Source organism: Sus scrofa, chromosome 15, assembly GCF_000003025.6.
Source record: "Sus scrofa isolate TJ Tabasco breed Duroc chromosome 15, Sscrofa11.1, whole genome shotgun sequence".
Lineage (NCBI taxonomy): Eukaryota > Metazoa > Chordata > Mammalia > Artiodactyla > Suidae > Sus > Sus scrofa.
The window spans coordinates 65,994,738-66,012,435 of record NC_010457.5 but is presented as its reverse complement, the minus strand read 5'-3'; the positions used below and the strand labels follow the sequence as shown (position 1 = coordinate 66,012,435).

The 17,698-nt window shown below is 38.6% G+C and overlaps 1 protein-coding gene across 8 annotated transcripts in view; it reads right to left on the bottom strand.

Moving 5' to 3' along the window:
- The window catches only part of TANC1 (tetratricopeptide repeat, ankyrin repeat and coiled-coil containing 1), a 245,833-nt gene that overhangs the window by 153,565 nt on the left and 74,570 nt on the right, over positions 1-17,698 (bottom strand). For 6 of the 8 annotated variants that reach the window (XM_021074763.1, XM_021074760.1, XM_021074762.1 and 3 more), the window contains one exon: positions 11,837-11,916. In XM_021074763.1, coding sequence (XP_020930422.1) covers positions 11,837-11,897 — 61 coding nt within the window. In that variant the 5' untranslated portion in view covers positions 11,898-11,916. Of the gene's footprint in view, positions 1-11,762; positions 11,917-17,698 lie in introns of those variants that run through there. The other 2 variants (XM_021074765.1, XM_021074766.1) reach the window with 2 other exon arrangements.

Genomic DNA, 17,698 nt, shown 5'->3' with positions numbered 1-17,698 from the left:
TTCAAAATTAAATACGACATGTTTGACTTGCTTAGAACGCCAGATAGTAAATGATCAATGGTCAACCACTTATCAAAATACTAAAACACCTATGGAATCCAACAGAAAAATAGGTAAATGAATAGGCAGAACAGAGAAAGAAATTTAAAATTTTTACTTTTTTCAAATACTTATATAACACATACTATCTGCCAGCATGGATTTAAGTACTTTATAAATATTAACTCGTGTAATCCTTATAAGTTACCCACGAGGCACAGAAAAGTTCAATAATTTTCTCAAGTTCACAGAGCTAGCAAGCTGTGGAGCCAGGATACAAATCCAGGCAGTGTGGCTTCAAATGGTCAATAAACATATGAAAATGTGTTTGAATTCCTTCTCAAGACCTGCATAATTAAAACAATGAGATACTACATTTGCCTATCATATTGGCAAAGACAAAATAGTTTGATTATAACCTATGCTGTTCAGGTTATAATCAAGCATTCTCATATACTGAAGGTGAAACTGTAAATTTAATGCCACCTTTTTGAAGGGTAATTTGACAAAATTTAGGAAAATCATAAATGACTAAACTTATCAACCAACAATTTTTCTTACAACTATTTTTATGAAAGGACAGGGAGTTACACGTAGGGAGATTTACTCTAGTATTGATTATAATGATGACAACAATAAAGATAAAACCATCAACAGGGGAATAAAATAAGTCAGGCTATCTGTCCAATGTAAGCCTGAGCAACTTTTTAAAAGCCTATATATTAGTATGTGCTAATAAAATGTGTCTAATACATTCAATCGACATGGTAATTTACAAAAAAAAAAACCCCATTAAAAGTGTGCATAAGTTTTCCTAAGGATCTATATATGTACACATACGCATGCATATACACATAAAAGGTATAGAAAATATCTAGAAGGATCAAATAAAAAACTCTTAACATTAACTCCTTTTGGAGATTAAGAAGGGAAGTAGAGGAGAAATGAGGGAGTATCTTTACTTTTAATACCACTGTATAGTTTTTTTAATATTATATGTTGTACATTATATATTACATTTATGGTGTTTGAATGGCTTTCCAAAAAAAAAAAAAAAAAAAGATGGGTTTATAACAATCTCAAGGACACAAAGCAAAAATGGGCTTTAAGATGTAGGAAAAGAAAGAGAACTTATAGTGCTACTGAATCTAGATTGAGACTATCGTCTCCAAAAATAAACCTTCTAAAGGGCGAAAAACACTTCTAGAGAAGAAAAAAAATCAAATATCCCTGGAGAGAGAAATTATGAAGGAATTTACCATCTTCTATCTCAGAGATGTGTTTTCCTTTATACTTACTCAGTGCTAGAGATAAAAATAAGGGAACTAGCCACAGACATAGCAGAAACTGAACTAGTCTGGCATCAAAAACTACATCATGATCCCATCTTCGCTCTACCTAGCTATATGGCCTTGAGTAGTTATTTAATGTTTTCCAAATATTACTCAAAAACTGAAGACACTGAACTCAATTTCTAAGAGCAGTCCAGATCTAAAAATTTTTATTTCATTTACTTCATCTTAGTTTGAAAAAAAGAATCTCTGTACATAATATGAGCCATGGAAAACGTTTTTTACACGCAAGAATAGAGCAGTTTATTAAGGAGATCTTACCTGCCTGGAACCATCCCTGCCCGCTCTCAGGAACTCATAGGCTCTTAGTATATCCAGGGAGCAGGAAGCACTTAAAAACTTTTTGACTGTCTACAGAGATAGAATGTCATCAGGTACCTTGGAAAACCTAATGACTCACTTGAGTTGGTTTTATCTTTTTGTTTGTTTCTCTATAATTTTAAATTAATCTATAATCTTCTTAAGTTTCTTAAATATAAGCCAATCAGACTAGCAGATTCTAGCCTCAGCACAAACATGAAATTTTAGCAATACAGGAACACAGGCAATTTGACTTCTAGCAACTTCATTGAAACTACCCCTACGAGTGACTTTGTAAGGAAACCTCACCAATACAGACCAGGGGCCACACTAGGAAAAAGGGAAGAACCAAATTAAAGAGCTCATATTCCCAACAGAAAAAACGCACAAGGACATAAGAAGACCATCATTGAAGAGGAGCTATAAAGTGGCACTAAATATTTAAAGAGGTCTTTCAATCTCGAAGAAATGCTAATTAAACAAATTCATGTTTTAACCTATAAAACTAAGATTATTAAAGCCCATGAATACCCAGTACTAGAAAGAGTCATCCAAGCAGGCATACTCACACACTGCTTACACAGGCGGAGACCAACACAATACTTCTGGAAACAATCTGGTGGGTGGTACCATGAGCTTCTCAAAAGTTCACTTCCTTTCACTAATAATTCCTTGTCTAGAAACATTTTACTCAAATTATCAGAGATTCGTACAAAGACCCATATTTTCCAGAGGGCTTTTTAAAAATGAATGAGAAAAAAATATGTAAGCAAAATGCACCAAACAAAATCATGGTATATTGGTACAACAAAATATTAGGCATTTTTTTTTTCAAAGACTAATGATGTTAAAGACAAAACAAAAGATTAGACAAAAAAAAACAAAAAACAAAAAACAGGATATTCTATCAGTATTTTGCAAATTTTCTACAATGAGTGCATATTATTGATTCAAAGACCCATATTTAATATCACTTTAACATTTCCAAAACCAAAATGGATGTAATAGTTGATGGCTCTTAAAACTGCTATCAGCCAGGGAATGGCTGTAACGTGCGCAAACTTATGTGATCACATCTGGTAGAGTGACTAGACAATCATAAATAACCTCTTCCAAGTTTCGGTCAACAGACTACTTACAGTTCACTGCATGTTATCTGAAAGCCCTCCATTAAAAAGCTCCCCGTGAGATCATGAAAGAAGAACATCAAACATGTAGAAAGGATGTCTGCCACTTAGAAGGAAGTCCTGGAGAAAACACTGAAGGACTCCAAAGATGCTACTTAATGGTGAAGATGATGTGGTATGGAGAAATATGGATACAGACGACTAGGTGAAAATGATTTACAAGAATCAGGCTCTGACTATAAATCTGAAATACCTTAGCAAGCTTATTTCATTTTCCTCCTATTTTATGAAAAAGACTGAAGTTGGCAAAAATAACTCTCTATAGAAAGGAAGCCTTAAGTACAACAACCACCTTAAGTAATAAAGTGTGTCAATTTAACTGGCAACAGTTCTTTCTTCCTTGGTAGACATAATGGTGTTTCTTTTACTTTTTTCTTTTCTTTCTTTTTTTTTTTTTTTTTTTTGTCTTTTTTTAGGGCCGCACCCGAGGCATATGAAAGTTCCCAGGCTAGGGGTCAAATCAGAGCTATAGCTGCTGGGCTATACCACAGCCACAGCCAAAGAAACATGGGATCTGAGCCACATCTATGACCTACACCACAGCTCAGGGCAACGCTGAATCCTTAACCCACTGAGTGATGCTAGTATCCTCATGGATACTAGTCAAGTTCATTACCAATGAGCCATGACAGGAACGCCAATGGTGTATTTTATTATCAATAAACTATTGTGTTACATTTATAATCAGAACAATAAAGACAAGTGCTATGGGCTGAACTGTGTTCCCCCAAATTCACATCTTAACCCTAACATGAAGGTATGTGGAGGAAGGGCCTTTTGGAGATAATTAAGTTTAAATGAGGTCATGGGGGTGGGGCCCTCAGGATGGGATTTGCATCCAAATAAGGGGCACTGGGGAGCTTGCTGTTCCGCTTTCTTGCCATGTAAGGACACAGGTATAAGAGAGCCATCTGTAAGCCAGAAAGAGAACCTTCAATAAGAACCCAGTCATGATGGTGCCCTGAGCCCAGACTTCCAGCTTGCAGAACTGTGAGAAAATATATTTCTGGTTTTTTGTTTTGTTTTGTTTTTTGCCATTTCTTGGGCCGCTCCTGTGGCATGTGGAGGTTCCCAGGCTAGGGGCCGAATCGGAGCTGTAGCCACTGGCCTACGCCAGAGCCACAGCAACGTGGGATCCGAGCTGCGTCTGCGACCAAACCACAGCTCACGGCAACGCCGGATCCTTGACCCACTGAGCAAGGGCAGGGATCGAACCCGCAACCTCATGGTTCCTAGTCGGATTCATTAACCACTGTGCCACGATGGGAACTCCTATTTCTGTTGTTTAAGCCACTCAGCCTATGGTATTTTGTTATGGCCACCCAAACTAAGACAAGAAAATGTACCATCAGAAGTCAAAATATTTTTAGTATCTGGTACTTGAAAAGAAGTATTCTACATAACTCTACAGTTATCTAGAAAACTTGCTTTGGGGGTTAGTGAGGTAGGGAACAAACAAGCCCTCACAAAGATATGAGGCATTAACACACCAGTTGTTTGATTTTCAGAACTGAGAGTGTGATCATCAGGAAGTCAGCAGTACACAGGTGACTGGCTTCTACCCTCAACCCGGAGTTTGCATCTTCTTCACTTCTGCTACCAGCCAGTTTCATGCTCTACAAAAAACCCCAGACAAGTGTGGAAACCATAATAGGCACCTATGCACCTGTCTTATATCAGAGATATCATTATTACAGGGTAGTCTGTGTTCTGTGACAGTCTCAAGGCACAGAGAATGTCATCATATACCAAACATAGCAGTATGATGTTCCCAAACTCCCTCCAAAATAGGCCACTCTCTGACACAGATTTTTGAGAGTGACGAATTAAAAAACAGCTGCTAAAGTCTTGTTTCATCTTGACGCCTATGATAGTGCTGTGGTCACCAGAACATAAAACAAAAATCTCTGAGTCTACATTGGCACCATTGATGGCTGAAGTGTTTGAACCTGCCTGCCACCAATGGGAAAAGGAGGTATGAAGGAAAGAGTAGAGAAACACCGATCCTACTTTCTAACTCTGTAACTTCAGGCAGAAATGAGAGTTGCTCAATTTGATGCTCTACACCAGGGCTGGGGTACCCAGGTGGTTACCCCTGATGGCCATCCGTCAACTTGAGGGCAAGTGTAAGGTCAAGGCCTTCATCCCCTTAGGGGGAATCATTTGTTCAGATCATCCTCCATGGAAAAATCCATCTAGGTTAAGCTCTTTGGTAGACTATCTCCCTCCTCAGGAACTAAGTTTGCCAGCAGATGATATCAAATCGAGTTTTTTACATTGCTGTAGAACAGATATAAAACCTAGGTAAATATGTCCCATGAAAATTCAAATATGTAGTTTTTTATGAGAATTAAGAAGCTGCACATGACTAAGCTCTCTGAAAACTTGGTCTGTAGACAATAAGACCATTGTTTTGGGGTTTTTTGTTTTTGTTTTTTAAAGAGAAGTGGCTTTTATGAAAAAAATTATTTGTGAAATAAAATTAAGTTTGACAAAACATGGACTCAACTGCTATTTTCTATTTCTCTTAAGTTTTTTATTGCATTTACACATATTAAATAGAAAAAGGGACCCAAATAAAAAGCGTTGTTTGAGAATTTTCCTATATCCTTTATGATGATTCAATAGGCTATGACTTGCTAGAGGTCCTACTGGCCATGAAAAGTGGAAGATCCAGGATGAGTCTTGATTTCATCCTTTCCTCAGTCTAGATCGTTCTCTAATCATGCTCTCACAGGAAACAGGCAGTTCAGGATGGGCAAGGTCTGTCTATTACATACAGTGCCTGACGTCACAGAGGATAAATGCTCAGTATCTGTGCCTATCCTTCTCATTCATCCTTTATATTTCCCTAAAACACATGGGAAAGCTACAAAGAGGATGGGTGGTGGAGCTTTCCACATATAAAGACCTTTGCTATGGATATACGGAAATCAAACATCTCAGCAACTTCAGAAACTGTACTTCGAAATCTATTCTTAAAGCTGCTTGCTGACTCCTGAAATTTTGTTAGCCAGGGGAAAAGCTTTCAGGATAAAATGCAAGTGACTTGATATAGGTTAAAAGGTAAAATCAGTTATTTCCAAAGTATATAACAGACAAATGGCTCAGAGCTTCCCTAGTTTTACTGTGGAAGAAAAGCTGAAGATGGCAGAAGAGCCATTAGTGTCCAAAGTCAATGGCAGAATCAGTATCTGGAGAGAGAAAGTCATGGAAAGAAGCTTCTAGAACATCACTCTTTCGCCTGAGATCAACAGGGAAAGCACAAAATGTTTTAGAGTGGTTTAGTTTGTTCTTTAAAGTACCACAGTTTTTTGAAGAAAGAAAATCTGTACTGAACAGCCAGCAGGAGCCAGATGTCAAGCCAGGCACTTTTATGGACAGGTTTATCTTATTAAACCCTGATGACATCCCTGTAAGGTAGCTTAACCAAGTTAAGAAATCTGTCCAAGTTGAAGGAAACAGGGAAGTGAACAAGGTAGGATCTGAATTTATATCTTCTGATTCCAAAGTCTGTGCTTTTGTAGACTCTGTAGCGTGTGAGGGACAAAGGGAAAAACTGATGAAGGGACCAATCAAACCACATGATAGCTTTCCCACTCCTACTAAAAGCCAGCCTGGCCCCATTCTATGTTTACCTGTCCTAATATTCTGCAGAGTTTATTTAAATCCTCTGGTAAAGAGAAATGCAATTACCTTTAGATCGAATTATTCCTGCTTGTTTTGTTGCTTGGGAAACATTTTTGGAGTCAGTTAACAGCGTGATACCAAATACCATAGTTCAGCAAAACAGTCACTGCACTAAATTCCTAAATAATAGCCCACAACCACAAAAAACAGGCCATGCAGCAGAGAATAATCAAAAGCAGCTTCATATTTTCTGGATAAAACAAAGCATCATTTGTATGGAGGCATTTTTAGAAGGTACCACTGAAAACCAGACTGCAGCCTGGAATGGCTTAAAATACCACATTTAACAATCACATCAATGGCTTTTAAACTTGAGAGGCAAACAGCTTACTTTTACTACAAATTCAAAGTGAAGGATTAGATGCAAAGCTAACAGATTCAGCACACATTCAAGTTTAGGGACTATCCAATGCCTTAATTAACACCATTAATTATAAGTATAGCCAACTAGCTGAGTTTTAATGATGAAAAGGTGAAGGTCAAATTTTTTAAAAACTAAATTGTTTCAAACTAAGCCCCCCTGCTGAAGAAAGAACACAAGTAATTAAACTGAAAGGAAAAGACTAATAAACAATTACTTTGGCATATGAAACCATCTTTCCTTTATCGAGTCTATATTGTGGTTGCCAGGTGGGAGGAGGAAGGAGTGGGATAGACTGGGAATTTGGGGTTAATAGATATAAAGTATTGCCTTTGGAATGGATAAGTAATGAAATCCTGCTGTATAGCACTGGGAACTATATCTAGTCACTTATGATGAAGCATGATAATGTGAGGTTAAAAAAAAAAATGTACGCATATATGTGTAACTGGGTCACCTTGCTGTACAGCAGAAAATTGACAGAACACTGTAAACCAGCTATAATGGAAAAAATAAAAATCATTATTAAAAAAAAAGTCTATATTTTAATTGAGGCAGTATCTTATCACCAAACTTTGCTCTTCTGCCTCAATGTGGAGCTACTTCCACATGAATACAGAGCAAGCAGAAGAGCTGGAGAGGGCAACAGACTGGCCAAGGGCAGGAGAATGGACAACAGAGAGGAGGGATCAGCCCTTTCTAGGAGGGCCAGAGGCTTCACCTGTCTAGCCTGCCTAATATTTCCAGATTGATGCCACTCTCACCAGGGATAAGAGAGAAAAAAAAAAAAAAAAGAAAAGAAAAACACAATCAATGGTGATATTTGATTATATCATAGATGTTAGATAAAATTTTCATTTCTCAGCGATCAGTAGAAAATAAGAGTCCACGTATTCACCATGTGCAAGCAGCAGCTAAGCCATGTATTCACCATATGCAAGCAGCAGCTTTTGTGGTGAGCTGTACTAGATAGCCGTGTGGGTTAGCTTTTAAAGTGGACGGGACCCTGCAAATGTCTATGGCTGAGAATCCTCCACCATGTACGACTTGGCGGGAGGTCAAGGCCACCTTTCTCTAGAGAAGCTAAGAAGTCCAAATACACACTTATTTTGCCCCTCCTACAGCCAGAACCCATTTTGATGCACCTGCCCCACACTTTCAATTTCTCTTGGCTATTCTTAAGCATTTTTGCTTCCAGATGAATTTCAAAATCAACTGTGTTTCAAACAAAACAGGATTTTTAGAGCAGTGAAAATACACAGTATGGTACACTAATGGTGCATACATGCCATTACATATTTGGCCAAACCCGCAGAATGTCCAACACCAAGAGTGACCCCTAATGTAAACTATGGACTTTGGGTGATGACAATGTGTCAAGGTAGGTTCATCAGTTGTAATAAATGCACCTCCCTAATGGGAGAATTTTAATAATAGGGAGGCTATGCATTGGAAGCCTCCATGGAAGAATGGGCCATACAGAAAATCTCTGTACCTTCCTGTCTGTGAATCCAAAACTGGTTTAAAAAATAAATAAATAAATAAGTCTTTAAAAAGAAAATAACTGGGATTTCATTAGGAATTAAATGACACGTACAGATAATTTTTTAAGAGCTAGATGGTTGAAAACAATGAATCTGCCCATTCAGGGCTAAAGTATTTCCATTTATTCAGGTCTTCCTTTATGTCCTTCAACAAAATTTTATTATCTTCTTTAATAGAAAGCTTGTACATTTCTTCTTAAGTTGATATTTATAGTTTCTCTGTTATAAAATAGAATCTTTTCCCTATTCATTTTCCAAACAGTGTGCTGTACAGAAAATATATTAATTTCCTCTGTTGCTCTTGTATCCACTCTAAACTCTTCTTAGGTCAGGTTTGATAACAGAACACTCTCAAATCTTAGAGTACAGTAATTATTTTTAAATTAAGGGACTTTAATGATAGTGACATAAAGGTTTTCTGATAGTAAAGGTCACTTAAACATGTGGTAGAAGGTTGAAAACCTCTCTAGAGAGCTTCAAAATAAAGCTAACACCTCATTCACTTGTTTTAGATCAAGGTCCTAACATAAGAGCAGGAAAGAAAAAAATAGATGCCCTCATCTGGCCCTTCCCACTTTATGGTTTAATATTGATTTTTACTCCCTCAGGCCTGACTCAAGGTCAGGAGAAACACAGGGCTCATTTGCACTGGTGGACTGACTAGTGGGGACAAGGTAAATGCACTTTCCTAAAAAGCATTTTAAAGTTCTTAATACTGCATTCTCCAGCCCTCCAGAAAATATTTTGCTCAGCTATGAGCACTTCCTAGGTAAAAATAAAAGCATAATCATAAAGAAAAGAATTTTGCTGTTTTTAGAGATGATTCAATGACTTTCAACAATTTAACCTCTCACTGTTCATAACACTTCAAATATCCTCATACACATACAACTTAAATTTCATTACCTGCTAAATTTTTACCAATAAAGTGACATTTTCTTTTAGAGACAAGCACCGAGGGTAGAAAAACTTTTCAATACCTCTGAAGAGTATTTGTTTTCTTTTGAAGAATACTAAATTTAATTCAGTGATTATATTTTCCAAAATCTTAAGACAGGTTCGACACAGAAGTGTAATTCAAATGAACTGTAGAAATGATCCCTGAAAGTAATCTTAAAAAGTGTAGTTCAAGATTGTCTGTCAAAGGATATAAAAAGCTAAACTCAATTATTTTAGACAAATATTTTCTAAATTTCTGTGAATGTGAGTTCAAGTACATAAAAATGAATTTTCCTTTGTCTTTGCAACAAAGATTGGTTTTAATTGGAAACAGTAGAGCAAAAATTTTCCATACTGCAGCAGATATTACTATTCAAGTTTTCAGAGCAGTCTCAGTAGATTAGCTAGCTTTATTTTACAGAGAAACTTAGCTGTGATTTACTTATATAATGAGAGTTGGCACAGAGCTCAACATATGAACAGTCGAATACCAGGTACTTTCCTCTTTTCTCCAATCATTCTGTGACATAACGTCATCAAGATTTTAAAATTCCATCTGCTTTGTTCCTCAACAAAATACAACCAGGTTCTAGTTAAGAGGAAAAAGGCATACACCATACAGATGTTTTATGAGAAATGTTCCCATCGCTTTTTCAAGTTGGTTTGCATTAGTGAAAAGCCATAGTATGGGAATTATTATGAAGAAATGATTCAGAAAAAAACAGTAGTTGCTCTTAAAGACCAAAGGGGAAAATAAACTCAAAATCAAATGCTCTACAACTGGAAAAGTTTCAAAGGCAAAACAGTGTTCAGTGTCTGGCCCATCTAAAAGGCAGGGTGCCGAAAATCATAAATGTACAGTAATTCCACCTGAGTCTGGCACAGGTCAAAGAGGGTAGTGGGCCTGTTATGAAAGATTCCATCACTAAAGAAGGAGTTTTGGTTTGGAGACCCCAAGCTCTGAGAAAAATAACCTCCTAGCTGGCAGCTCTAGCCCAACAGACAGCTTTAGTTAGACAGCTAACTTTATGTGGGAAATTACAAAGGCATCTAAAGAAGCAAATAACACAGTTCCCAGGATGAGTGTCAGCTGAGCCAAAATTGGGGGGAAATTTTTTGTTTGTTTTTTTTTAAGAGAGCTTTTAGAGAACTAACGAGAAGGATGTTTTGGCCTTGACCCAGCAGTGGGTGAATGCCCCCCTGGATAGAAATTATGTGAACTGAAAATTCTCCATAGTTACAATCTAATTAATTATTCAAAGCTAGGAGTTGATTTCCTAAGGTTAAGAGCTAACTATGGTCTCCTGTTTCTATCATTAAAAACTGGTTTCTTCTTTTCTTTGTAGTTGCTTGGCCAGGCATTAATGAGAGGCTTCTAATGGAACCTTATCAGCTACTTTAAAGTAAAATCTCTACTTTTAAAGATTTTGCTATTTTGTAGACTTTTAGGGGAAATTAATAATAAATAGAAATTTTTGTCTAGATTCCATACAACCAAAAAGTTTAAGTCCACTTATTCTTTTATAGAAACAACAGATATTAACAATATTACCACAAGGCATTACAAGATCTTTTGAATTACAGTTCACTATAATACAGTGATGTTTCCATAAGAAGCATACTTATTTATACTTTAATAGAAATTAAAATGCAAGTTTGATTCAATAAACAATAACTCAGAAAACCAGCCATTCTCTGATTCTGGATTGATTTAGAGAGTGAACTGGCACATTTCAGGAAAATCGATCCATGCTAACAAGATTTTCATTGTGCAATACAGGCTGACAATATGTAGTTTTTCTAGCAAGAGAAAGAGACCACCAAGTGGTCACCAAAATAACCTTAGAGCAGCTTCAGACGGAATGCAATGTTGAGTCACAATGACCACATGTGCACCAGAATTCTACAAACAGGAATGAAATCCAAGCCAATTAAGTAGCTCTCATCATAGTGAAAATGAGCAGCCTAGCAATTGAGTGGGGCTACACCTGTTAGGGGGAAAATTTGATACTCAAAATATGAGGACCAGTCTGCCAGCAGTTGGTCAAACATTTAAAATGCAATCAGGGGTGGGAAAAGGCAAAGGGCTTTCTAGAAACCAAATTCCTTGGCACACCTGCTCTCCCTCGATATCTTTAACTCTGCCTCAGGATCTGAATGACCTGTTAAATTATGAATCCACAAGTCTTCTGGGAAAGGATTTGGTTCATAACCCCAACTCAATTTTCAAAGTCACTTCCCAGAAGAAAGCTCAGAAATATATTTAGTTTCTCCCGGCCTCCAGGACGCCGTTTGTTCCAACCAATATCACTCCTCTGACCCATTCCCGAGGCTGTAGCATCTGCCCTACCTGGAGTAAGTAGGATCTTGCTGGCTTCACTCCCACCATGCTTGCTCAGTTCAACTCAATCTTGGGACACATACCTGTTTCCTTCTTGTTCCCCTTTCCTCCCTCTCGGCTCTTCTTCAGCACAGCCTTTAACATTTTCAACACTCTTTTGCTTCTGAAGAGAAAAGGAGGAAGAGGGAAGAGGAATTAAGGATTATAAATTGGAACATAAGTTGCATGTTGACACAAAAGGTAATTTGTCTTTAAACAGACAGATCTCGGTGGGTAATATAAAGGTACCCAGAGTTTTACATTAATTTTCTACGCATAAGCTTACATGGAGAACTAAATGCTAAAGACACAAGGAGTGTTTTATAACGTTTAATGAAGTGATCAGAAGTTCACTGTCTTGTTACAAAAGTTAAGAAAATAAAAACCACAACAGTGCATTCTTAGCATTCCACATCTAATTAAGGTTATGAGGCTAAATCTGGACACGTTACTGTAAGATGATGTCTGGCGTAGGAATGTGGGTCTCCCAACCCCCGTTCATCAAAAGAAAACATCAAGACAGAATGGAAAAGATAATGGTTAATAAGGAAACTACACAGTTAAACACACGTTTCATAGGTGCTACTGATTATACAACCACAAGGAAAACCTTTTGGAAGGTTATCAGAATGAAACATACCTTATAAACATTTGCAAAATAAATATAGTGAAAATGCTTTCCAACCTGACCTCGGGGGTCTGATCAAACAGTGCATTGGGTTTTTAACCACATATGACTTTTTCGGAGTTGGGGGGGTGGGGAGGTAAGTAGAAGAGGTTTGTGGCTGAATCCTTTAAATAATGTGCTGTGTTTTTAAGCAGGGTTGTGTTGAGCATGAAAAAACAACACAATGGCCCAGGCCTAAGATGAAACATAAAACCACCCCTCAGCAAGAGACAGACAAAAGGACCATTATTTCATCATTTAGTCAGCCTCCTGCAGCTCACTCTCCCCTCCACTAACTCGGTGGAGATGGCTAGACAACCCCAAACAGTAACAGATCTGAGGGGGTTATGTTACCAAAACACCCTTGTTAATGTCCTGAGGCAGGCAGAAGGGAGCAGCTTCCTCCTGAAGAGAGAAGAAACAGGGCGACCCTTCTGCAGAAAAACATATCCTGTTAGCACCGGTGCTTACACTGGCCTCAGTGTAACTCCCCACACAAGCACTCAACCAGAGTGAGGCCAGGTTTTGTGGGACCCATGGAGAGGGAGGAAGAGTCCCAAATGCTGCCATGCACAACGTAAGCACATAGGGTGACCTTTCTTATCATTGGGTCCAGGCCTGTATTTATTTTTCCAAGCCCTTTGTTTTCCTGATGAAGAAACAGAGACCCTGGGAGGCTGACTTGCCCAAGGGTCATGCAGCTAATTAACAGCAGGGCCAGAATCCAAATCTACAGACTCCCTGCAAGAGTCCTCCTTCTTCCACTGCACCAGCCTCTCTTCTCAGAGCAATGAAAGCTTTTGACAATGGCGATCAATCAATCAAACAAACAACAACAACAAAAAATTAACAAAAAACCAACCAACCTGAAAGATACTAGGAAGAAAATATCTTAAGCAAAATTTGAAGAAAGCCATAGTGAAGTTTATTAGGGTTAAATCAGAGTATCAGCTAGTCTTTATACACAAAAGGGGACATGGCTTAGAGCCTAATCCTTTTAAAAATGCTACTTCAATGGACCCCCATGAGAAGACTTGGGTTTCACCTCAAGGGTAAGCACTGACATGAAGAGGGCCACAGTGTGCTTCCAGGGAGGAAATGCGGAAACACAAATTTCTCCCAACAGTCATGCTCAAAGGAAACAATGCAAAATGTTGTGGCATAAAAAACAGTAGGCAAAATTAAAATAATAAATAAATAGATCCCTGGTAAGCCCAGACATTTTCTTCTCCAAATTTAAAAAGAAAATTAACCAACCTATGGTTTGTCCTTTAACAAAGACTACATACTTAAGAAAGAAGAAAAAGAAAAACATCGATAGAGCCGTCCCAGCAGGGCTTGGCTGAGGTCCTCGGTGAGCTTTTCCAAAGCCCAGGGTTTCCCTGGTTCATAGACCAGCTCAGGCCCACCATGGCCATGAGGTGGTCTCTGATTAATTACTCTGGTCACCACCATTCCACATCAGATCTATGGTGCCACTTGGAATACACATCCCAGAGGGCAAGGATTGGCGACAGCGACTTGGGCATCGCATCCCAGCTATCTTATATGCCTATTCTGGGAGAGCTCAGCTGTTTTCAAGAGTCACATCTTCCACATCAGTGATCTCAAATGAAGAGGATATCAGATATCTGCTATTTCTTTTTTCTGGTTATTGCTTTCCTTCGTAAATAGTAACTTAAGGGAAAGAGCTTAAATTTAAACTCTGAAAGATATTCAAGTGCAAGCTGGAGAAACTTCATTTGATTATATCTGAGTACAAGGAACCCTTACCCCCTCTCCCCTAACCCCCATACAACACAAACTGGAAAGGAAGGAAAAAAAGAAAAAAAAAGGAAAAAAAAAGACGACAGCTCCCAGTGGGTTAAATTCTGAAATTAACACAGATCAGAGCTGAATTCAGCCAAGTCCCAATTATCATGGCCTAAAGACCATTAACGGAACTTGATATTCATTAACGGACCTAAAGACTATGCCCATCTGAAGAGGGGTGGTCAGAAAGAGCCACTATGGTGATAATCAGGAGGGGCCAACATGGGCACTATAGTCCAGAGAAGGTTATTGAGCACATCCGACAGTACCTAAGAACTTATAAATACATACCCCACATCCAATTCGAGAAAGAGCCCCATCAGGCTATGGGACCCTGTGCCATTAAACACTGGCATTATAACTACTTTCCCTTCTTCTGATCCCGTCCTCACTGAGCAGTGCCTCATAATTTGGCTTTCTTAGCCTAACAACAGTAGGGAAGAATGTGCTGATCTAGTCAACCCGATTGTCTAGCTTATTGACGGACATGATTCTGGGAAAAAAGCAATAAACCAGTGTTATGGTTTTAAATAAAAGCTCTCATGAGCTTTGTTAAAGGGAGTCACTTTGCCAAGTACCATCCACTGAAGACATAAAGAATACTGAGTATCTGGGAGTGCCCACTGTGGCACTTTGGAAACAAACCAGACTAGTATCCATGAGGACGTGGGTTCAATCCCTAGCCTCGTTCAGTGGGTTAAGGATCTGGCATTGCCCTGAGCTGTGATGTAGGTCACAGATGTGGCTTGGATCCTGAGTTGCTATGGCTGTGGCATAGGCTGGCAGCTGCAGCTCCGATTCAACCCCTCACCTGGGAACTTCCATTTATCTTGAGTATGGCCCCAAAAAGAAAAAAACAAACAAACAAAAGTCCCAGACATTAAATCAACTGTTGCACTTACTTTTTACCTCTTAGATTTCTCCTTTAACAGACTCTCTGGAGCTAGGCAGGCTGTCTCCATGTTCTATGTTAAATAAGCACTATGCACAGTGATTACACTGGTATATAAAACATAACAAAAGTTACTCTGGATTAAACAGTGAGATGACTCAAAACAAGACAAATCTATTTCAGCTTGCGATCCCAACAGCAGTATCTGAAACCACAGAATAACGCCAGCCTTAAAACTCCTCTTACTTTCTAGAGTGCCATGCCAACTACTTACAAAATTTCAAGTCGAATCTATGAACTGAGGTCAGGGACTGTGTTTATTCTTTAATAGATACAAACAGAAGCCGGAACACAGCCTTCACACCCACTGTGTTCTCCATATTTGTTGACAGATTTAACGAGGCTGCAATGAACACAGATGAGCAATTTCCTCCAAATCAAGCAATTAACTAACATTTATAGCAGTTTATAAATTACAAAGAACATTCCTATATATTCTCACTTACAAGACCTGCAAGAAAACTCAGTTAAATCCATGAGAAACTAGGGAGAAAAAGGCTGCAATTTATAATATCCTTTCATGTCCACACCTGAATCGAGATTAAAATCTTTTTAGCTGGTTATCCTGGGCACCTAATCACATGCACTGTGCCCACTCCAAGGGAAGGAGCTTCTCACATCAAACCATCCATCTGACCTCAAAGCAAAGAAAGGAAGATAGCGGAGTTCCCAATGTGGCTCAGTAGTTAATGAGCCTGACTAGTATCCATGAGAATGAGGGTTCAATCCCTGGCCTCGCTCAGTAGGTTAGGGATCTGGCATTGCCATGAGCTGTGGTGTAGGTTGCAGACGCAGCTCGAATCTGGCCTTGCAGTGGCTGTGGTATAGGCTGGCAGATGCAGCTCTGATTCAACCCCTAGCCTGGGAACTTCCATATGCCGTGAGTATGGCCCTAAAAAGTGGAAAAAAAAAAAAAAAAAAAAGATTCCTCCTTTCTTTTGACAAAATGAATAAAGCCAGAGTAGCAATACCTACAAGTGAAACACTGGAAAGTAAGGTGTACATGATCATTAATTTTGTTTTGGAGTTCCCGTCATGGCACAGCAGAGATGAATCCGACTAGGAACCATGAGGTTGCGGGTTCGATCCCTGACCTTGCTTAGTGGGTTAAGGATTCAGCATTGCCGTGAGCTGTGGTATAGGTCACAGACGTGGCTCGGATCTGGAATTGCTGTGCCTCTGGCATAGTCCAGCAGATGTGGCTACAATAAGACCCCTAGCCTGGGAATCTCCATATGCCAAGGGTGTGGGCCTAAAAAGACAAAAGACAATAAAAAAAAAAATTTTCAGAGTAGAGAGATAGCAGAAATATTCTCAATTTTAGGGGCTCAAAAGTTTCTCAACCTAGTACACTGTAAGACTCAATTACACAAGAGCCCTGTCTTCTGCACCAATGCCTTTTAGAACTTTCCTTAGCACTGGCAACCTCTAGTGTTTATCAAACGAAAGGAAATGGGTGGTGGTGATGAGGGGTGAGGGTATCTGAAACTGCCTATAGGATAAATAATACACAAGAGAGCAAGGAAAAGAAAACAAAGCAGAATAGAGAACACAAAAGGAAACAAAGAGGAGGCTCGAGGGGGCACTGGCTCTTGCTAGAAATTCACGGACAACTGCATTATAGAAGCTTCCTGAAAGCAAGAGCCATATCTTGACATTCTTTTAAAGATCCCAGGAGGCTGGGGAAAAAACAACCCTTGATGAATACTTGAAATTCCAGGAGCTCTTGCTCACATTTTTTTTTCCACTGCAGTAAAAAGAGCCTAGGAATCAAGAGACCGGTCCTCGCTTTGTCACTGGGAACAAATCACTGAACTTCCCTAGGATTCAGAGCTTCATCTAGGAAACTGGAAGAGAGGAGAAGGCATTATTGACCAAGAAACCAGAAAGCAGCTGTGATAAATAAAGAGGCAGCCCATGGTTTTGCTTAACATGCGGAGCTAGGAAACAGGACATCACTGGGCTGTGATTTATCCCCTAAGAACCCAACTGTTTGGTCTTCTGTATTCAAAGCCATTATACAAATTGTACTTGTAATTCTGTTTTTTTCTTTATATTTAGGTTTGCCTTAAACAAAAAAGATGTCAGATTTGAGTATGAGTTATTAAAAGCATAGTAAATTTACAGTCACAAGTAATGTGAATTTTAAGAGAGTTCTGGGCATGAAGTTTAAACTCAAACATTTAAACTCTGATGCCTAAAATTAAGTGGAAATTCCCTATTAGATTGAAATCACTTTCAACCCATATTTTAAATATATTTTTTAGAAGATACTCTGTTGCTTTGAGAAAAGTATCTTAAAAAAACTGACTCTCCTAAGCCAGTATTTAAACTCGCTTAAAAAAAAAGCTACTACACACAAGTTTGCAAAGAGAGGTTTTCATGTTGATAACTGCTTGGAAGAAAAAAAATTCACTTTTGGAAGAAAATGTGAAGAAGCTACTTGCTTCTGGCTACAAGAGCCATTATTCTGTA